At 45.5% G+C, this 22,888-nt stretch overlaps 2 protein-coding genes across 4 annotated transcripts in view; both read right to left on the bottom strand.

Moving 5' to 3' along the window:
• Positions 1-208: 208 nt before the first annotated feature.
• CUNH2orf42 (chromosome unknown C2orf42 homolog) lies at positions 209-17,556 on the bottom strand. 2 transcript variants are annotated; one of them, XM_019514360.1, is made up of 10 exons: positions 17,425-17,556; positions 15,613-15,717; positions 11,698-12,532; positions 10,845-10,955; positions 9,678-9,782; positions 7,397-7,501; positions 6,038-6,145; positions 3,772-3,872; positions 1,095-1,257; positions 209-873 (listed from the first exon to the last, which is right to left on the bottom strand). In XM_019514360.1, exons 3-10 carry the CDS (start codon positions 12,518-12,520, stop codon positions 665-667), a joined length of 1,725 nt encoding a protein of 574 aa, XP_019369905.1. In that variant the 5' UTR covers positions 12,521-12,532; positions 15,613-15,717; positions 17,425-17,556; the 3' UTR covers positions 209-664. The 2 variants fall into 2 exon arrangements, with proteins under 2 accessions (XP_019369905.1, XP_019369904.1); XM_019514359.1 differs by lacking the exon at positions 15,613-15,717.
• A 1,996-nt stretch (positions 17,557-19,552) lies between these two features.
• The window catches only part of TIA1 (TIA1 cytotoxic granule associated RNA binding protein), a 27,750-nt gene continuing 24,414 nt past the window's right edge, over positions 19,553-22,888 (bottom strand). For both annotated transcript variants that reach the window (XM_019514357.1, XM_019514358.1), the window contains one exon: positions 19,553-21,710. In XM_019514357.1, coding sequence (XP_019369902.1) covers positions 21,587-21,710 — 124 coding nt within the window. In that variant the 3' untranslated portion in view covers positions 19,553-21,586. The remainder of the gene's footprint in view (positions 21,711-22,888) is intronic.

Genomic DNA, 22,888 nt, shown 5'->3' with positions numbered 1-22,888 from the left:
CGGAAAGACTTAGCCTCTGGATCAGATCTCAAGACTAAAGAGAGGAGCTTCAGCAACAATGCTGAACAGCGTGTGAAGGTGAAAGTTTGACTGCTAAAGACCCTGTGACTCCCTCTCCTCATTGCTAGAAGGTGAGTACATGAATGGTTTAACTCAAAGCGGTTCCTCTTCTTCCTCTCAGAAGGCTGGTTTGAAATCAGCAACTGCATTTTCTCATGTGCTTTATTTTAAACAAAAAAAAAAGCATCTTAAAACCTGGTAGAACCAGTCTATGCCACAATAGTTCACAGGATAGTTACCAGTATCTGCACCTTGCTGTGGTACTGGAGAGCACTGTCTCCACTCAGCAGCAGATGCTTCTATTCTGCAAAGGGGAGTGAGAGAAACTACAGGGGTTTGAACGTGTACAAGTCCCAGGGAAATGCAGAAAGATGTGTTCACACCCCCAGCAGAGTACAGCACCATTCAAGTGAAGACTATAGAGCAGCACCAAATGCTATTTATGAAGGGAGCAAGGCCAGGGTAGGGGGTCTGTTTTCTAGTGTAGGCCCCATGGCTACTTAGTCAAAAAGCCTCACCTTTACAAAGCAGTTCAGTAAAGAGCCCTGCAGACAGTAAAGCAGGGCTGTGCAAATTTAGCTGTGAGTGGGAATGGGCCTTAATTTCATGGAAAGGTTATGGTAGTCAAAGGGGTCAGCTCCAGCGTCTGCTCCAGTGAAGGGCGCTGCTCCTGATATTCTGTGGTGTGTCCATTCCTGTGGTGGCCATATTCAAACTTGATTCTTAGCTCGCCAATCTTGGACTGTGGCAAGATGTCAGGTATCCACTCAATAATGAAGGGGGTTGGTTCCTTCTGGTCAGGTGATGTATTGCCTGGAAGAGGAGGGGATGCAGAAGGAGACACCATTGAAGCAGATCTGTCTCATTGTGTATCAAACACCCTGTTGTCTAAGTGGCACTATACACTGGCTACAGCTTAGAGTTTTGCCCAGAAATTACTAGAACACTTGCATCCTAACTCTATACCTGCAAACTCAAGCTGACAACTCAGAGAGGCCAGTTCCTGAGTTGGATCTTACCCATGAGACACCTACCAACTTTGAGGAAGGTCTTGAGTTCCAAGGGCCGGATAATAGGCTGCTTCTCCAGACGTCCATAAGTCTCTGCTATGCTCTCCACTTCCACTTTGGGACACTTGAACAGCTCGTAGGTCCCATCCCGGTTCTGGATGAAGCTGCGTGTGATTTCCAAGGGCATCTCAGCAAAGAAACAAACACAGCTGATAGTGAGCACAAACAGTCTTCCAGCCTGCATCACAGTGCAAGGAGACACAGCAATCCACTTCCAGGTCAGACACCGAATACAGTTCCCTTCACAGATTAGTCAAAGGGAGCCAAATATGTGGGACTGGTGACCCACTGTAATGAGCATCCAGGACATAGCTCATGGATGAGGAGCATAAGAGAAACTCCACACCTACAAGAGAGCAAAGCTGTTTTGTCAGGAGAGCGCTGCTTCACAGGCGACCACCTCACGCAGGGCTCAAACAAGCGAGGTTTAACCTTACCATAATATACTGATGCCACTAGGCCACAGTATAGGCATTCAAGTGCAGTCTCACTAGAGCTCCCCTTGTAGTGGGCATGCTGTGTTGTCCAAACATCAAGGCTGCAGGAGGCAAAGAGAAAGGTGCAGGCTGTGAGCCCTAGTCCCAGGACAGCTGGGTGTGTGAGGCTGTGTTTTGATGGTGTGGTAACGACCCTTTCCATTCAGAGGCTGGCAGCTTGGCTGCAAGAGGCACGCTGGAGACAGAAACCTTTAGGTCTCACTTGTAGTCTGGTGGTGAGAACACTACTGCTGAAGGCAGGGGCTGTGGGTTTTAGTGTCCGAAGACTGGAGTCCTCTGCTCCCCATCTCTTATTGGGTTTGCAGTCTAATTTGAAGTTCGAATCACCAGGCAAGGGGTTTTGCTACTTTTTTTCAATGGAGGACTCAGAAAAAAACCTTTGCCTCAATTTTCAAATTGGACTGTGAGCCCAATTTCCCTCTGGCTGTGCAATCACAGCTCACCTCAGGACCCCACCTGCTAGGCAGGCACCAAAGGACCAGAGGACTCCAGCCTTCCGGGACTCAAATCCACAGCCCCTGCCTCCAGCAACAAGTGTTCTCACCACCAGACTACAAGCAAGACCTGAAGGTTTCTGTCTCCGGTGTGCCTCTTGTAGCCAAGCTGCCAGCCCCTGAAAGGAAAATGTCATTACCCACCATCAAAAAATATAGCTTCATACACCCAGCTGCCCTGGGACGAGAACTCACAGCCTTACCAGCCCCACAGTCCACACTCAGAGTCAGCCCTTTTCTCTCTGCCCCTTTCAGCCTTGCTGCTTGGACAGCACAGTATGCCCAGTATAAGGGAGCTCCAGTGAAAGCTGTCCCAAGCACATGCCTGTTGACCTGGTGACTGTGGTGCAGCCTAATATCCTATTCCCAGCAGGTTCAAGCCTGGTGTAGACCCCTGCCAGCAAAGGCAGCTCTTCATGTTGCTGAGAGGCTCTCTAGAGCCAGAAGGCTGCTCTGGCTCTGACCTAAATATTACAATGCTTCTTTGTACCTTTTAGCTCCAAGAGTCACCTCTTTGCCCCCAAGTGGCAGAAAAGAAGGGAACTGAAGTCATGCTGCTTATTGCCTCAGGCAAGTGATGGGGCACCAGAGAAGAAGCCTCCCACCAGGCCTGGATACATGCGACAAAAGACAGCGCTTTAACCTGGGCTCTAGTCCATGCCGGTGCCACCAGAACAAGAGGCAGGCAGCAGGGCCGCCCCCTCACCCAAATGTTCTAGCACTTGGCCACTGTACTGGCAGGAAATTGCACTTCCAAGGGTCCCCAAAGAAAGGACCCCTGCTGAGACCTGCCTTGGTAGCAGCGATGTGGTTCCACTGTCACAGGAGGCAACTCTGGCATGGTCCTCTGTCTCCCACCAGAGCAGCCCTGTATCTTTGTCCCAGAAGTGCCAACAGCTGCTGAGAGATCTTCTTTTGCCCACAGCTGCTTAATGGAAAAAGAAAAGCCTCTTGCCCTCCTGCCTGAGCTGTGAGCAGCGACTCCTCTCCAGTTGTACAAATGTGATCAGCCCCAGAACCTAACTGCTGGGCAAGTGCTGGAAGGGATAGTCAGTGTGGTCCCACAGAAGGTGGGGAAAGAGAAAAGTCCTGACTCTAAAGGCATAAAATCCACAAGCCTCACAAGACAGTGCCCTAGCCACTAGGCTAGCCACTAGGCTTAGCACTAGGCTTAAGCATCTGATCCTACTTCAGAAGCCAGGCCATTAGGAAAGTAAGTATCACAGGGCTCAAAGAAACTTGGTACCAAGTATGTGCCCCTGCAGCTCAGAACTGGGGTATCTCAGTCTAGTGTCAAGAGTTGATTCCCCTTTTTTCCCAGCCTTTAATGAAAGCAGTGGGAGGCATCAGCTGGTCCTGAGCACAGTCCTTGCTGATGGGTGGGCTCCTAGAGCTAAGGTCATCACTTAGAGTTTCAGTCTGAGAACTACTGCTGCATAAGGCAGCAAGAAGGCAGGTTTGGCTGACAATATTGGTGAGACTCTTCAGCTCAGTCATTCTGAAATTAGCCCATATTTGTGAGCAGCCCAACTGAACTCCAACATTCTTGCTTACCCACATGTGGGTGCTCTCTTCTCTGCAGTTTAGGTTAACAGAACTTGTTCCAGACTTGGCCTTTATGAAAGGAACCACAAGAATAAAATGCCTTACCTCAGGTGTGTCAAATATTTGTTTGACCTGCAAGATGTTGGTGATGTGCCAGGTGTACTTGGAGAAGGTACCCAGAGGCAGGGCATCTTTCCGGACAAAAGCTGTGAACAAGAAAGCCAACTATTACAGAACAAGCAGGGCTTTGCTACAGCCTATAGAGAAATATTCCAGGAAAAAGTGGAAGTATCGCTCAAAGTTAATGCAAAGACCTGGAGAAGCAAGACCACAGGTGGTAAAAACCGCAACTTTAAAAAATTGTTTTGCAACAGTGCAGCTCTTTGTCCTAGTGAAATGAACTTTAAATCACAATGTTAATTCTTGGGCTTTTCACATTTGGTGAAAACTGCTTTCCAAGAGCTCTAAGAAAGGCAGCCTTGAGCTCAGCATAACTCCCTGGCAAATCTCTCATTCAATCAGTACCTCAAGCTTACTCCTCTGTGATGTTACCATGTTGCAGCTCAAAGGGCTGCCCTAAAGCTATGTCCATTCACCTTAGATTTTGTTCCTTGAAGGAACTGACTTTAAACAAAGTGCAAGAAATCCCCAGCAGCTTTTCTTATGAGATATTGATAAGCTTAGAATGAAAAAATACCCTGCCAGCCAGAGAGGAAAAACACAGGGATCTGCTGAGTGGTTCCAAGCCTGGATATAGGAACAACCCACATTTTGCCATTCCTGTCCTAACCATTCCTAAAGCATATTCCTGCTGCTTAATATTAAGGAACCTCATCTGTGAGGCCAGACAATAAAAATCACACACTCGAGCTGCCATGATAGGAAAGGACAATAAAAAAGCAATGCACTCATTACTAGAAAATCAAGAACATGTTGTAAAATATTTATAAGTCTTCTGCTGAGACAAGTGGTGCGGTACCAATAGCTTGTCTACACATACAGCTCTATTAGGCCACAGTAAACTGATTAACTTTACCACACGTTAGTACTTGTAAATACAAGTACTATCCTATGGTGTTCTTTACCGTGCAGCAATGCACACATAGATGCTGACAGAGCTGTCTGGGGCGTGAGGGTGCTTCAGTGAGGGGGCTGCCTACCAGCTAGCCCCATAAGGAAGCACACTTGTGCCACACTTGTGGCTGAGCCAGGTTGGAGCATCCTCAGGCTGGCAGCCTGACTGTCCAGGCCCTCTGCCAGCCAGAGTTGCTCCAACCTGGCTCAACAAGCTGCAGTCTCGGACACACATGTAAACATGGTGCCTGGAAGCAATAAACTATGGCATGATATGCACCAGAATTTATTGCTTTGCATTAACTGCATGTGTAGACAAGCCCAGTATGTGCTACTACAGAACAATTTGCACTTTGCAATGCTTCATTTTTAAGATGCCAAAATACTTTGCAAATGTAAACCCCACCTCATCACACCCCTAGTCATCATTAGTATATACCACTATTATCGAGTCAGTGGAAACATGAGGGGTTATCTTACATCAGCAAGCTCTCATAAGAGCTATCAATAGCAGTGCAAGTCCTTCCTTGGAGTCCAGCCAGTATGAGACATGGCTTCCTCTCATACACTTCAAGTAGTCAAGAGGCAGGTATGTGACTTAGGGCCTAATTGCATGGAAAAGTTAACTATGAAAAAATGCCCTGCACGGACACATTTTTATGGGGGAATTCATTTTTCCATTTTCTTTACACCCTAGCGTGAAACTGAAGAGCATCAATAAGAGCATCCAAGATTGCTGGTAACGTATATGTTATGCTGTTTAATAAGTCAGAATGGCTCTCAAAATAGCCACAATTTCCCGTTATTACATGATTCAAGCCAAAATGAAAGAGAATAGTCATTCTAGTGACAATTTATTTCCAACTCAGGTACATCAAAAGTAGTGGCAGTCTTCTATTCAGACCTCAGCCTCTCTATAAAGACTGTGAAGCTATCACTGGACATATCCACTGTAATGATGTGAACAGACCTGTAAGCATTACTGAGCTGTGTAAACAGCTATTTTCACATAGGCCAAACACTCCTATGGTGACTTGTATTTGTTGCTCACCTGAAACAGATCCAAAGTGATGACCTGGTTGGGAAAGACTCTGCTATCCAAGTTACTGAATGCTCCTTTATATTGTAACAGACAAGGAGGCACTGTACATTGGAGCACAGTTAACGACAAAGCCCTCAACTCATCAAAGGCAGCTATGCCTCATGCTCTCAGAGCATGGCCACAAAATGAGATTTTTCCAGAGACAAAAAATTAACTGTGATATGTTGTGTGCAGCCACCTTGTAACATCTTGTACCTGTAGTTGAGTTAGGCAGCCTCTTCTTTGTGCTCCCTATTGAAATCCTCTGCTGCAAGGCGTCGAAGAAAGACTGAGGTATGTGGAATACCAAAGGCTCTGGTTTGCCTGCACAGAAAATCAAGAAGGACTGAATTAGAGAAAGGGATGGGGGGATGAATGCAATAGGATAGGAGATGTACCACCTGCTATTTTGAGTGCTTCCATTAGAGCATATTAGTTCCACTGGCAAGGGAAATCTCATTTGCTTTCCTTTTATGATCTCATGTCTCTCAACCTACAAAGGATTGAGTCTGAACAGGAGAAGGAGACCTTGCCCATTGATGTGTGTAATGCATTGGCAATATTATACACTGAGCCAGGACCAAACCAGTGTCTCCCTCTAGCCTTAAGGTGGGCATTACATTTGTAATTGCTTTGGGCCAGTTACACTTTGCTTAACCAAGTTTTTCCCCTGCAGTTTCTATGGGCTGTGGTGCTTTCTGTAATGGCTGCATAGTGTTGCGGTTGAATAAATAGCCATGTTCTTCTAAGCAACAATCACACTTACATGGGAGGTGGGATTCTGTGTTTTCCTTATGTACATGTGAGGCCAGAATCTCAGTTGACACAAAAACAGGTAGTCCATTGACTTCAGCAGAAGGGAATACAGTGGGCAGAGTATAACTGGACAGTCCCACATGACACTCTCATAAGTAAACTGGACAAATATGAGACAGACAGAACCACTAGCAGGTGGGTTCATAATTGGCTGAATACCTGCAATAAGGTAACTATGACCAGTGGCAAGGGGGCTCATTTGAGGTCCTATAGGACCCTGTTCTGGATCAGGTACTGTTTAATAACAATGTGAATGACATGGACAAGATCCCTCCTGCCATTCGAGTCAACAATGCTCTGATGTTGCAAAGAACCCAAACCCAATGCTGGACTGGGTTAGCAGATGTATTGGACATAAGATACAGGAGGAGATAGTAGTACAGCCCTCAGTGCTGATCATGCCTCCATTGGAGCATTGTGTCCAGTTCTAAGCACTGAATTTTAAGAAGGAAGCAAAAAAACTGGAGAGAATCCAAAAGGCAAGGGAGAGAGATGATACTGGATAGCAAGTTGCATGGAAAAAGGTTGAGAGGACTAGGTATGTTTACCTTGGATAAAAGGAGACTGAAGGAGGCATATGAATGCAAAGAAACACCTGCCCCATCTATGGCAAGTGTTGGCCTCCCTTTGCCCTGCAGATTATTCAAGCTGGCTAAACCTTAAACCACTTAACTCTCATTGTTGCTTTAGGAATGAAGTGGCAGCAAATGCAGCAAGGTTAAAAGCTCTGTGGGGCAGCTACAGAACAACAGCACTTACCATCAAACTGGTAATGCATGGTTTGATGGATGCGTTCAGTGACACTGGCCAGCCATTCTTGGAAGGACAAGGACACCTGTGATTCATCAAGCAACTGATTACAGGCTAAAAGAAAAAAGAAAGCCTTGATTAAAACTGCACTTGAAACACAAGCATTCTTCATGTCCAAGATGCAGCTCCCAAATAGAAAGACAAAGTTATTCGAGCCACAAACATGGTGAGTTCCTATTAGCAGCTTTTCTGCATGTGTATATGAAAAAAGTATGTCCAGCATTCCAAGTCCTTGATTTGATTGCCTTTCCTGAGATAACAGAAAGAGAAGTTTAGAGGGGAAACCACAACAGCAGTATTTCTGCTGTGACAGATTAGACCTTATTCTTGGCTGGCTTCTACGATTCAACTTTCTAGAGAAGGTTTGAGATTCATGGGGCTTTAAGAACTGGCATGCAGAGTCAAACACGTGTTGCCCTTCAAACACAGCTACCAGCAATGTTGGGCCTGAGCACCCCCTACTCCTTGGGTACTCAGCACCACAGCGGAGAAAAAAATCCAGTGGAGAAAAAAATCAGGGCCTTTATACCATGAAGCAACTTTCATATGAAACTTTAACCTGAAATAATTGTCAGGGTTCAATCCTGCAGACTTTCCACGGTGTGAAAAGTCTGAATGAAGGCAGTGACTAGACTGAGTGCCTAAAGATAGGCATGCAGGCAAGTCTGCAGGATTGGGGCTACTGATAATATTTTGCCTAAAGCCCCCCTGCCCTGTAATTTCAGTCAGTTCTGGTGCTCTTTGCCCTCAGTTGCTATGTAGTGTTATCATAAATCAAGTGATCGCGTCCATCCCATGAACGATGACTCTTTACTGAAAGCGTAGGAAACTCACATCTGCTAGTAATCCCACTGAACTGCAACAGGGTGAGATTACAGAATAACACAAGAGCAGGGGGACAAAAGAGACAAAAGGGCCAAGATAATTTTGGCAAGATTATTCTTCCTACTTCAAAATTACTTCATACAAAAATATAATTAGTTCTGACTTCAGCTTTTTCCAAATAAACAAAGGACATTAAGACAATTCTACCAAACCACAGCATATCACCATGAGTCGCAGGTGAATAAGGAAACAGAGCAGGAATATAGCAGGCGTTCAAGAAAACAGAGTAGGAATATAGAAGCGTTTACAAAAAGTCTGACCCCAATATCAGAGAACGGCCCTTACAGACTTAAAGGGAAACTAGATGGAGCCTTAAAACTTAAGGCATCACCAGAATAAAATCATATGTATATATAGATACTCCAAAATATAAATAAGCAGTCCTAATACCAGACAGAAATGAATAGTTCTGAAAATATACCCATGTATAAACAACCCTAAGAAAGCTGAGGGCTATTTGAGTTTGTGCCATTGCTGCTGGTGTGCACCACTGGGCACGTGCCAGACATGGGTGTTATACTGGTGGGGTTTTACCCAGTACAGGTCAGAAGCACGAGAGAGGAGAATCACACCTCCCAGATGTTAGAAGGAGAAATGACAGAACTGACTTATCTCTCCGACTGAAAATTTGTCTCTGTGTGGTTATCAAATACAACTATGCACAGCTTCTAGCAAGGGATCACCTCATACATATTTTTGTATGACCCAGCTCTACCACTACTGGGGCTGCTTGTACACATGGACAGGGGAGACAGTTGAGGACCAGAATTTAGTAGTCCCATGCTTTTTTTGACTTGGCTGCTACTTTTACTTGTAACTTTACTTCATTTCCCTATGAAATAAATTTGTATTTACTTATAAAGACTATCCACAGCAGAGTCTTGATTTTTTTGACTTGGCATGAGAAGGAAAAAAAATCCATGCAACAGCCAAAAAAAGGAGTAGGTCAACACCAGCTGCCAGATGGACACTGCTGTCTGGGGCTACAGTTTACTCAGCTGGTAGGATATGTCACAGAGGTATAGCATAGGACCACTGCTTACCACAGGGGAGATGAGAGAGCAGAAGAATCTGATTTTCATCTCACTTACTCCAGTGCCTACCTGGAGTGATTCCACTGAGGTCAAGGGAGTTATAATGGTGAAAGAGGAAATTCAGGGCCAAAATATTCCTTCCAGGTGTTTATATTCTAGTAATATAAATTACTAGAGCCAAACTGTCAGCAAAGCTCTGCCAATTCCATGGTGCAATGTTAGCTTACATTAGCCAGCTCTTTGCCAGCAGCATTTGTAGGTATGTTGGTATTTCAGCTGCCGAATGAAGGACTGTGGGAGACGGTGCTTACCTTGCCTTTTGAGTGAGGAGGCCACTGCTGGCTTTTTCAATCCAGTTTTCCTCAGGTTGCTGTTGGTGGCATCCTGGGCCAGAAGCGGACTGCCTACTTGTGTACCTTAAGTTCAATTGGAGAGCGCTTTAGTTTGCAAGCCACAGTGACAGTGTGCTGCCCATGACCTGTAAGATCTAGATGGGTAGCTTCTGAGTGCCAAACACCATGACGGAGAGGTCTTCTCCCAGTGGTGGGAGTGGGAATCTGAGGCATTTCCCATCTCTACCAACTCGTGCCTTGGGCACTGCTAATACAAGGGCCATGCTGGTGTGAAGAGAGGATCTTACAGATGGTATCTTCCACCTCCAAATCCCTTCACAGTTTATGGAACCATAGAAACATATGGCTGGAAGGGACCTCAGGAGGACACTTAGTCCAACCGTATGTGTTCTGGATCTGATCACACTGCTGTCTTTCCAAATGACCCTTAAATGCAAAATGCAGAAGCACCATTTGGAGCAGGTGTACAGGCTTAGAACCCAGGACCTGCTCTCTTGCAAGACAGCAACCATATCACTGAGCCACTATTTCTGGCTTGTTCACCTCTGGTCAAGAGGTTAGGAACAGATTCTTTGATAATATATTCCCATATCTTTCCAGATATTAAAGTTGGAAGACCCAAAGTATTACAGGTTTAAGGAAGAACTTACACTCTTGAATCCATTTTCCCTTAGACTTGTCTCTCATAGGATCCCACAGAGGACCAGCAAAAGCCCTGACATATGGGACTGCCGATCAACATGCCTCCACTTTATAGGCAAAGTCTTTGTTACCGGTATTTAAGTTTGTCACTTTGCCCCTCCCATGGTTAAATTTCAGAGCAATTCTAATGTTCCTGTCTAAGCCTTCCCATATAACAAAGTTCTCTTCTTTAGTGCAGCATTCCCAGCTTAGCGTTATCTAAAAATTTCTTTAAAAGATTCATAATGAGACTCTATACCTACATAACTTACTGTACAGACAGAAGGCAGGGTTGAGTTTCACCTTATAAGTTAATTTTTTTCAGAGAAGCATAAGCTTTTGTAAACAACAGCTTATGTTGTCAGATGCTATGAACTTGTAGAGAGCAGGCATTCAAATGACTCTCTCTGAAGCCACTGTTAAAAAACAGACAGGGTCACTCACCAGAAGCATCATCTTTTTTCCTTTTCTTTGGTTTGGAAGCAGCTGACTCGCCAGATTGCACAGTTGATTCAGGCTGGCAAACTAACTGGGGCACTATAATTCCTTTCAGACCTGGGAAAAGCAGAGAGGAAAAAGTAAAAAGTCTCTGAATCCATCATAATGTAGTCCTAAGTTTGCACAACTTTATGGCTCTGCTCCTACAACAGTCATGGATGTGCTGTTCTTGTGAGGTGTCTGAATGAACTCAGGAGGGCACCTTATGTGGGTGAAGTTCCTCAAATGGAAATGCCCTTGACTGCAGACACAACTGCATAAATGATAAATGGGCACAAATCTCTTCTCCCACAGAACATCTTCAAAGCCCAGTCATACATCCTCCACCCTTTGGACAGACTTTTAGCTGCAAAGTCCCTGTCTTTTTCCCACTCCCAGGGCCTTGGTTTTATTCTCACATTCCCCTGGAAGGAATGAAACAAAGCTGCAGCCATCAACTGCTTTGCTGGATGGCTGATATATCACTCACATAAAGTCTCTGTAAAAGTGCAAGGATGCTAAGGTTCTCCCTGCAGTAATACATTTACACAGAGAAAGCATGGATAACAAAGCCCTGGTGGGGACTTGGGAAGGAAGGGAGGCACTCCCAGGATGGTGATCTATGGATCACATTTGCTTCATAAGCTGGGAATGAAATCTCTCTGTATCAAGTGGTGATGGCAAATGGAGAGTCCAAGACACCCCCCGACCCTGCAGCAGAGACCACCTTTTCTGTCCAAACCCTGCCCACCCCAAGTTCTCCCCTCTCCCTTGCTCATACCCAGCTGTCAGAGGTGGCTTTGCACTAGCCCCAACCTACCGCCTGCGTCATAACTGAGGAAATCCGAGAACTCCTGAGCCAATGCCTCGTCACTGGCAAAAGCAGAGATGCAGGCAAAAAAGTGGATGCATCGCTGGGTAGCTGTCTCCTTGGCTGTGCTGGCCTTGCTGGACTTCAGGGGCTGGCAGGAGCAGAGAAACCGGTGCTCGGCCATGTTCTTACTGCTCATCTTCTGAGCAAAGGAGGCATGCAGGTACCCCAGGCTGTGCTTCTGGCTGGCCTTGCACTTGACCACCAGCACGTTCTTGGTGATCCTCTGCACAAGGGGGCCCGTGGGCTCGGTGGCCAGCTGCCAGATGGTCTGCTTTGTTTCAGGGGAGGCCTGCATAGAGTTCAGGACAGAGCTTTTCAAAGTCAGAGGCGTGGCCTCTGTTTGGCAGTTCACAGCCAATTTGATATGCTGGCACTGGTTCTCCACCACACCTTGTGTGGCTGCTTTCAAGCACGAGGGGACATAGCAGCGCCCAGAGCTGAGCTGGGTGATGATGGTCCCATCCACAGTCTGGATGGTGGTCTCGGAAACCCCCAGCTCCACAAAGCACCGGTAATCTGGGCCCCTGTCCCTCTGCCGGACCGAGTAGACCTGCAGGTCTGAGCCAGTGATGATCTTCACAGCATCAGCACCAGGCTGCTTGCGAGCGCCATAGCGGAAGATAGTTCCACAGTTCTTGTTCTTGCAGCTCAGCCCACGTGTGCCATTATATGTGCCGCAACGAGGGCATTTCCTTATCCCCCTCAGCGTCGCCTTCCCCAAATCAGATAAGAAAGCAGGGACTTTCGTCCTCACAGAGCTCGGTTCCATTCTGCCGGAGGCCTAGAACATCAGAGAAGCCAAGAAGTAAATCTGAGTAGTGTCTGGTCTCTGCTACAGAGCACTGCGGGAAGAACTGTGTTGGCCAAGGGCATGAACAAATCACTTACCCTGGCTGGTGAAGCTGGCAAAACCTGCCAGGATGCATGCAGCTCTGCCCACACAACAGGGGAGGTGACATATGCCTGAATTCTGCCAACGCAGAGACAGCAGCAGCTCCATAGCTTAGACAAGCCCTGAGTTCATGGATGCAATGCTTAGCTAGTTGTTTAATTTGAGCTGCAGTGGCACTCAGAGCCTGATGGAGTTCATGCCACATAGGGCTGTGGGCTGCACAACTGCATCACAAGAGACCATCCCTGCCCTCCACTGCTCACAACAGACACAAAGCATGCAGCAGGTAGGAGGGGAAATGGGGTCGTGGGGTGGGGAAGGACATGGGGCTGAGTCAGAGACCGAGATCACATCCAAAACCAGAGGAACAGGCCCTCTGTATGCAGTCACTTTGGATCATGTATGCATCCCCACCTGAAACCATTTTTTCAGGCCCTCTTTCCACACAACTGAGAGGCTCCAGATGTGTGCATGTGGGCACTGGCATTCAGCAGCTGCCAGCATTTATGGCATGCCAACTACTCTTGAGAGCGGGCTGGCACAGGGGGGATTTCAAAGTGAGCAGGTGATTTGGATGCTTGATTCCTTAAATTGTATTGAAAGGAGGGTGTCTAAACCCCTTAGGCAGCCATGGAGATCTGTTAAAACATTGGCAGCTGACAGGTCCAAGGGCATCCATAGCTGGAGGAACACAGGTAGCAATGAGATGATGAGCAGCCCAAGGGGAGACAACACATACGTGCACCCTCTTGTGCCATCATATTCAGTCTCTGCAGCATCAGCCAGATTTATTCATGCAGCAGAAAGCACAATTTAGTGATCCCCATGCTATTCGCCACCTTCCCATGCCCCCACTGAGGGTTGGCTGATAGATGCTAGTCTGCTACTTTGGTTAGAAATGTGAGTTTTTACCACTGCAGTGATACCGGTAGAGGCACTTATATCAGTTCAGTTGTGCCTTGCACATCTAACTGCTTATGTTCTGCATGTAAGAGCAGCTGCCCTTTGGAAAGGGCTCTAAATATCCACTCTCTAAGGGCACAAGCTGTACCAATGGCATATTCCTGTCACCCAACAGAGTGTGAAAGGTGTCTGAGTTGATTTAACTGTGCACTTCAGCAGCATGACTTGTGCATGCAGAGAAGGCCAAAACTCCAAACTGCTCAGCACAGCAAAACTCTGGATCCTAACCCACAAACAGGTTGGCTAAAGACAGACAGCCTTCCCACGGCATTGTCAGAAGGCAAATCAGTCCATCCATATCTGTGTAAACTGGAGTCAAAGGAGAATCAAGTCAGACTATTTGATGGTGAAAGGGCTGCAAGGCTCAGGTTCTTTGGCCTCTGGGCAGCAAGACTGGATAGTGCTCCAAGCACCAACAGCTCCTCTAAGATGACTGCAGTGAGCCGTGCACAGTCCACACTTCACTGCCTGCTTACTTCCCACCCTGACAGCAGCCTCCCTTACCATGCAAGTGCCTGGACTCTTATCTCTATACACAAAGCTGGATAGCAACAGCTCTGCCTGAGGCCCACAGGATGTGGTTGAGGGCAAAATGGTTTCGGGATCCTTCTGGATGAGGTACTGTGACCTTGGGAGGTGATCCAGTCCTTGCTGATTATCAGAAGAGAATAGGTGGGTATGAGAGCCAGGAAAAAAAAACTGAAAGGCTATTGCTATGGAAGAGGAAACAGGAGAACACAGAGTGCAGAAGACAGTGGCCAGCAGCTGTGCACAGCTCTGCAAGGCAGAAGGCTGGCTTTGTAAAAGGGGTTACTAACCTGGGATAAAGGGCAGATGATCTCAGGGATACCCACTAGCATGTAGGTGGGTCAGATGTTCTTCTGTCCTTCTGCAACTTCCCTTTCAAATGTCTGCATGCCAACTCTGTCCTTCAAGCTTATAGGCTCTTATGTGTAGTAATAAAGTGCATGAAGCTGGATCTTGAGAGATGGGAGGCACCATTAGTCCTTAAGTACTGTGGACATTAAATGAGTGCTATAGGCATTGCCACTAGAGTTTCCAGCGTGCTGGAATCCCCTTCTGAAGGTGCAGGCAGGAAAGAAAACTGTTACACAGTTGGCTTGTATGCCCCACACCTGTCTCCTGCCACAATCTCACCCACCACCAATGCTGATGCTTTCTTCAGAGGGAAAGCAACATACAAGGGACTTAACGTGAACTCACGTTTTTGGTTAATGCCTTATGTGGTTTCTGTGTCTGGGGTGGGAGGGAGATCCCAAGTCTTTGAGCCTTTCATAGACCAGCGACCAGTGCCTAGTTCTTGGACTGAGGCGTCATAATCGAGAAGTTCTGTTGTGTCAGTTGGTAGTACGCCATTGTGAGGTTTCTGAGAATTCACAGCAGCACAGAACCACACCAAATGGATCTGAATCTGTGCTTACTGCAACCCAGAATGATCTTTGGAAGATACTGGGTCTTCAGAAGCACTGAGTTAGGCTGGACTTTAAAAGAACATGGGGTTCTAGCAGTTGGGCAAGAGAATGAAGAGACCTGTACATCATCTTCAACCACATCACATCTGATGCTTGGGGCATGGGAGCTGCATGCTTCACGACTGTTTCAATGGAGAGCAATGTAGCAAGTGACACACAACTTTTTTGCTATGCTAACCCAAGAATATAACAAGGCCAAGTCAGAGAATCCATCTCGGAGAATACAAGGGAAATCTGCCACAGCTTTTTTTATGGGGAATTGAGCTAGCTAAGCCCTTTCAACTCTGAGCCCCCTTCTTCTGCTTGTGCTTGTAATACCTTCCACAGGGAAGGTGGGTGTCAATTTATGTCAGGAGCTTTAAGGAACTGTCCTGTATAATTTGTGCACTGCCAGTGATGCATGTGTGGGAAGATAAAACACACACACAGGCAGTTACAGTGCCCCAAGGCATTGCTGGTCACAGCGAGAGAGAATAGGCAGGGGGACCCTGAGATAAGGAAATAAGAACGTACATTTCAATTTGTAGGAGTGTGCTGTTGACTCATTTCTTGCAGGCATTAAAAAGTGAGTCTCAAGACTGGATCAGAGTGGAATAAGGCAGGTTGTCTGGCAGTGCCCTAATGGGATGGAATGAGAAGTTACAGAACCGTAAATATTAACAGGCTGGGTGACACACTACAGTCGTGTTATTTACATGCCAAAGACAGGGCCAAGAGTCACAAGTTTTAGAAAAACTGGAGATAAAGATTTCATATAATTTGAAGGGCTGTTTTAATGGGAGTTAGTAGCTGCTAAGGGATTTAGATAAAAAATGGAGCTATGCTGAACCCCTTTTGTTTCAAGTGTCTGAATACAGTTGTTTCCTCAGTGTTTTTGCTTCCCTGATCACGTGTGTTTTTTCAGTGAAATAAAAAAGTAGAAATTGTAAAAACCGGCAGATCCAAGCCATTTACAACTTTGAGATCTTCCTTAATCCAACAACTTCCAATCCTGTTGCATTACGACTTTGGCAGGAGTCTTAGAGCTGCATCCGATTTGCACAATTGCACAGCAACTTGCATTAGCCTGTTAGACGCAGAGTGGCTGGAACACCAGGGGAACCGCAGCCGGCTCCACCTTTCTTCAGGCAAAACTTCCTGTCTCCTCACTATTGTGAAGCGGTAACAACCCCTGTAACGTAACGCCCCTGCTGGCATCACGCTGTCCAGGGCGGGTGATTCACTGGACAGTCACCTCACTGGGGTCACCTGGCCTCAGTTGTCTTTCCTGCCTGGTGCACGGGGCTGGACCCAATGGTCTTCCGAGGTTCCTTCCAGCCCCTTGCAATCTATGAATATATATTTTTGTAGCATGTGTCTAACAAAACAGATGCATCTCTGTTGGGAATTTCTGGCTTTCCTTGTGGCGACAACACTGGAGGCAATGAGGTAGACAGGGATTATGTTTCTGGGACCCTCTCATTTAACAAATGTTCAGAGCAATGTTAGACATCATGGTGCTTGAAACGCTCCCAGAAAGTTGACCTGTCTGTACCAGTGCTTTCAGGTGTGAGGCACTGGTGGAGGTGCACTGGCTTGGCAAAAAATACCTTAGTAAAGCCATAGCTCCCATGGACCGGAGAACGGCACTATACAGCGCGGCAAAGACACTGGAGTGCTGCCCCTGGGCAATGTCACGGGATGAAAGGTTGGGGATACTGGGTGTCACGGTGAGTGACGACATCGTGAGATGGTCGAGGAGCAAAGACACAAGCGCTGGACTAACGCCAGGACATCCTGATGATGCAAAGATGATGTGAAATTGCCTGCAAGTTCTCCACTCTGGTGCTGGGCCACGTCATGACCTCACCATGCAGCGGTGCCGTGGAGGCATGCACATGGCACATGTTGTGGACATGCTGAACGCAATGAGGCCACATGGATGTCATGAAAGAACCCGCACTACAGCTTCTTGGTCACAGGGCAGTGGGAGGTTACCAGCACGGCCACACCATCTGTGACGTGTTATGACGTCAGCGCCCCCATGGCCGCTGGTGACGTCAACCCCACATCATGGATGACAAGGAAACGCCATCCTCACTTTGCCCCCCCTACCCCCGAGGGACATCAGCGTGGCAGGTGACGTCACACGGGCGCTCGCGCCGATGACGTCGCGCTCCGAGCTGGCCTCCCTTCCCCCAGCCCGGCCCGGGAGAGGGGCGCGGGTTGGGGGTCGCCTCCTCCCCCTTCCCCTCATTTCCCATCATCCTCTGCGAGCACCCTGATGTCACTTCCTGTTCCTAAGCAGCGGGGGCCCTGGCCCGGCCACCCCGAGCGGGCCCTTACCTGGGCGGCCTCGCCCGGCCTCGGGTCCCAGCCGGGCGGCCCGTCAGGGGAGTCAGCGAGCGGCCTCCGCCATGGCTCCTTACATCTAGCCGGGGGCCCCGGCTGTAACAGCGCCTCTCGTTGGCTGGTGTCGGCACGTGACACCCGCAGGGGCTGCTGGGGGCTGTAGTCCGGGGTACTGCGAGACCGTCAGGGCACGAGGCGCAGGCGCGAAAGGGGCAGCTGCGAAGGCTGGAGCGGGGGTGTGGAGGGGGATGAAGGAGCAAGTGTGAAACTGGGAGAGCAGGGGCACAGGCTCCAGGTACTGCTCCTTAAGGTGGAGGCAAAGGGTGCTGCAAACCTTTCAGCTGATCGAGCCTTTCATCCCTGAATGTCCATGCAGAGCCAGCACCAAGATACATCTCCACCCCATAGCAGAGGAAGACCAGAAGCCCAATACGAACACCAGACAATCGATAGTGGGAGAAAGGATACCCGCTCCCTCTCCAGGACAACAGGCTCACAGGGGTTTCAATAACTCTGTTACCGATTTTACAAAGTAAAGTGACTGCTGCTCATCCTTGCCTGACCGTCAATGAACTGCCAAGTATCAAAGACATGTATTCCACCCCCCTGAATGCACTGCATGATGTAACTTCTTCCCAGCCAGGGAAGAAAACAGTGCTCCATTAGGCCTTCTCCAACAAGAAGTAATTTCAAAAGAAGGATGATCCCAATGTAAATCAAAATAAATATTAATTATTATCGTTATAATGAACACGCATCAACACAGAACAAGACCTACCTTGAAGAACAAGCAAGCTAAGTACCCTATGACCTCCCTTGCAGGCAGCAGGAAACAAACTCGCTCCCGGTTCCTGCAGTACTCCGGCAACATCACAGTGACAGTAAGAGAAATGACTGCATCTCACTGTGGCCAACAGGTCCAGCAAGTTCTGTTTAACAGCGATAGGAAGGACTACCAGTGAAGGAACTCTTTTCTCTTATTTTATTGATCAAATGGATGTTGTGGTAATACAAGAGGCTGCAAGATGCAAGTTCAGTTATTAATATACGGACTTAAAAATCAACAGTTCCAGAGTTAAAATTGTCCCTCTCTCATAAGGAGATCTTGAAGAAAACAAATCCAAATGAAATGTTAGAGGGCTAGTGCTACAAAAACAACGCAGGTTAGAAAAACCGATTTCATCCTTTCTATAATCCTACCCCTCCCTTTTCAAGGCAGCTGTCATTTTCATTAATGGGTATGCACACTAAGAAGCAAAAGTGAAGCAAGAATCATTTGAACTGATTCCTTTCACGCTAATTCTGCTTTACATCTTTTGGAATGTGAGAGAAGCAGGAAAAGGACAATGTTAACAGTGCTGACACTTCCAATCCACCTTACCTCCAAGTGCAAGACTCATGAGGCAGCACATCAAGAGTTATTTCACTCAGCAAGCTTAGTACTGACCAATATTTAATATAACAAGAAGCATTGTGCAACTTCCCCAAGGTGATTAGGCAATTTATAAAACCATTACAAAGGCCTATCCAAGAGAAAAGCTATAACATTGTGCCTTCACTTGTTTAAGAAATTGTCTAATTTCAGACCCGTCTCCACCGAAGCTTTTCAGGATTCTAAGCCCCAGGTCAAAAGAAAAGGTCAAATCTTCTGCATCTACAGAAGAAAATAGCCACAGTACATTAACTACTCACCCATTTCATTTTTGAGAGAGGCCAGCCCTTAGCTCTTCTCCAACAGTTTACATATGGGGCCAATTTCAAGGCAAGACAAGGTTACTCTGCAACTGCTAGCCCACTTTGAATGACTGAACCCCCCACCCTTTGCTTTTAAAGCAAGTCATGTGGTAATACATATACATTAATGACAGGAATCACAACACATTTTAAAGATTTAGATGAAGTTCATGCAGATAAAAGAGAGGTAAAAATACACATTATGCGTATATATATTTAAAAAAAAAATCTGTATTCAAATACAGCATTGCGCTAAATTTCAGAACCTACTCAGATTTGAATGCTCTTTGGGCAAAATACAATACAGCACAAGTGATCAACCAGTAAGTAAAAGAGGTGTTTGCGTAACCAAAGAGCCCTAACCTAGAATAATCCATAGAACCTAAACAAGCGTTTTGATATACTTTATTTTGAAAGAATGCATCATTTCTAAGCTGCGTTTGTTACATGCCCTGTGTGCAAGTTACAAGGAGGCAAAAAAGAAAAAAACTGTTTCCATGTAGAAAGAATTCATTTGTATTTACCTATCTTTAAAGCCAAGTTTTAAGAACAGCTGCATAGAATAGTTCTTCCAAGATCTACACATTTCCAGCCCGTCACACATTACAGGGTGTTTTCTACAAGAAGGTACAGGCCAGTGTATTTGCTCCATGCCTGCCTGCTTGCCTTCTCCTCCATCTCCCCCTTCCATTCGCTAATAAAACAAGTCACAATTTTCAAACAGCCCTCCAGTACTGGTAGCCTTACAAAATCATCCCTACCCCCTTTTTTGGAAGGGGAGAAGAGGAAGAGGAATGGAAGGCAGTACATGGTCTCCTGTCCCCGCCCAGCCCAACCCTCCTCAGCAGTATTACATTTATAGAAGACCCTGAAATACATTGTTGCCTGACAATATAGCAAAAGTTGAATCCCTTGATGCTTGGAGCTGCCCCTCTGCAATTAAAGCGCCATGAGAGAATTAAAAAAGAAAAGAAAACCAAAAACCCAACAAGAACAACAACAGAACTCTGGAAGCCAAAAGTGAATTGGGATAATAAATAACAGATCACACCATGAGAAATTTTTTGCTTTTTTGAAGGCTGGTCAAGAGGTAGGATAGAAAGGTTCTTTTTGGCCTCTGAACAATTAAAAATACTTCACTCAGCTGGTCCTTCAGGCTGTCTAGGAGCACTCCGTATACCCCATGCCTGATGCCTACACATACAATGCTACAGTTTTCACAGCTCTAATTGTACATGTTAAAAATCAAGTCAACTTACTCTAGTTGAGTAAAATTTACTAACAGTAAACAGCAAGACTGAATTGTTTTCTACATACAACCGCATCTTTTACAGTTTCTTAAAAACAAGGGCAGGTGACTTTGTATTCAAAGACTACCAAAATGTATATTTGATATTCACATGCAAAAACAAATTTTTTAAATCTTATGCATAAATCATGTCCAAGGACTCTGCATCCTACCTTTAAATAAGGAAACATACAAAGTTTGCTAACTTTTGTGCAAAATATTAATTTGCTAAAATATTTTACATGATAATCAAATACATGTAAATGTAGAAATTGACAGATAAAAAACAAGCTGGTTCATAGGAATTTGTCACATTTTAGTAATATTCATAACAGGATTTTGCATTTCCCAGTACACATCACAAAGTTTCACTGAAGATAAAAATCCTTTAGAACAAACCCAACAGGGATTTCTCTAGGCACCTTCTCACGTAGAACACAAATGTGATATAGTTAGAACCATCTGAGTGTTTTGCACAAAATTCTATACCAATCATCACATTTTCCCATTTAATGATAATTTAAGTAACTGTCATAAGGCAAAGACAACTGTTTGAAAAATGTCTAGATACAAAAACAATGTAAACTAATAATTTATATCTGAAAACCTTGGTATAACAAAAGTGGAGTGATGGACACTTTTTACAATAGGCTATTTTTAAAACAAGTTTGTGCAAAGGCTGAAGATGGCAAAGAACCTTCAGGCTCCACACAGTTTTGGCTTTTTTGTACAACTGCTTATAATACATTTTAAATCATTAGGAATGCAAACTAAAACTGCACGCTACTTCACTTCAGAGGAAAACAAGCTTGACATTGTGCAATTTTCTGCCCCAATTTAAAAGTGGCAGTAATCCCTGCATTTGTTGTGTTTCAAACAAGGATCTTAAGAAACACATATCAAAGGAGGAAAAGAAGGCAAAAGTTGGCAGACATCCAGCATCTAGTTTTTCCTGTGTTTTTTTTAAACAATGTGGATGACAGTTTCATGATTCAAAATTATTTTTTAAAATAAATACACTGTATCTGACATTTGCACTGACTTGATCTGATAAATCTTTAAGTAAACAAAGGCTTTAGGACACTCCTTGCAGCCTCAAGCCACTGGTGTTCGGTTCCAGAGTCCTTTGCTCTCTCACTGCGTTTCAAAACCTGCCATACGATATCCAGTTTGATTAGTTAGCACACTTCCATTCTGCCCTTGAGGTGGTTGAACTCCATAATTTGCACCCATCCATGCTGCAGAAGACTGCGGCTGGCTGTTGGGGGAAAACAGACAGTTGATGTCATTTTATGGTAGATAGAAAATGCATACAAAAAACCCTAGAGGGTAAAAACTAACACTATGATCTTAGCCAGTAACAACAGCATCTTGTAAACTGAACCCAAGTACCTAAACTAGTGGTTCTCAACCTGTTTAGAATCAAGGCACCCTTCATTAGACTCCACACACCCCTCTGAAAATGCTAGCTCTTTGTTTTTTTTCTGTTTTTGGAACCTTGAAAAAGAGCAACTGTTCTGTTACAAACACTCAAGTGCAGTACATGGGCTTTAAAGCGATTTTTTTCATGTCCAGTTTCTACCATCTCAGAGTATGAACACATATACATACAAATCTTTCACCTACCAGTGAGAAGTAACAGCACCCCTCTGAAAGAACCATTTACCTAATTAAAAATTCAATAAAATTTTGAGAAGGCCTTGCAAGCTTACAGCTAGAATAAATGCAGGAACCAACATCCTTACCATGAGTCCAACTGCAGCTTTAGGTGAAGCAGACTAGGTAAGCTATTTCACTACACAGATTTACATTAGTTTTCAGTAAATAAAACTGGCATTAATACCCCCATTCTGTTAAAAGGTACCTCTGGCATTTTTGCAGAGATAATAAATGTTCTCTGTCTTGGGAACAGTTCAACTCTGGTAATTTATTCCATCTAAAAATGTCCCTTTATTTTTAAATAAGTAGTGGGCTTGACCATCTTACCAAGGTAGAAGTCCCTTGGACAACAATGGTTTTCCAGAATGCTTTATCATGTTCCTGTTAAAGCATGATCACTCTCGATTATTTACTAATGGCTCTCAACCTTGCTAGACTCAAGGCATCCTTTGCTAAAATCAAGACACTCCTTGTTAGGCTCAAAGCACCTCTTGGAAAACACCCACTCTTTGTTTTTACTCAAGTTTTGGACTACAGAAAAATGACTGAACAAGTCTTCTGTTGCAAAGAACTCAGTAAGACCACAACAGGTCAGAATGTTTTTAACCCTAATGTTCCTATTTGAAATATTTGGGTTTATACTGTTAATCATGTTTGCACACCCCACAGCACCTCTGTAAAGATCTTGAGGGTCTAGCCCCCCCTGGATGCTTGGCACCCTGGTTGAGAATGACTTAAGGCATGTGGACTAGATAGGAAGTATCCTCACTTAAATCC

Source organism: Gavialis gangeticus, unplaced genomic scaffold (assembly GCF_001723915.1).
Source record: "Gavialis gangeticus isolate Ggan-Ray unplaced genomic scaffold, GavGan_comp1, whole genome shotgun sequence".
Lineage (NCBI taxonomy): Eukaryota > Metazoa > Chordata > Crocodylia > Gavialidae > Gavialis > Gavialis gangeticus.
The sequence above is the reverse complement of the archived record's forward strand: the minus strand, read 5'-3'. Positions and strand labels throughout refer to the sequence as shown.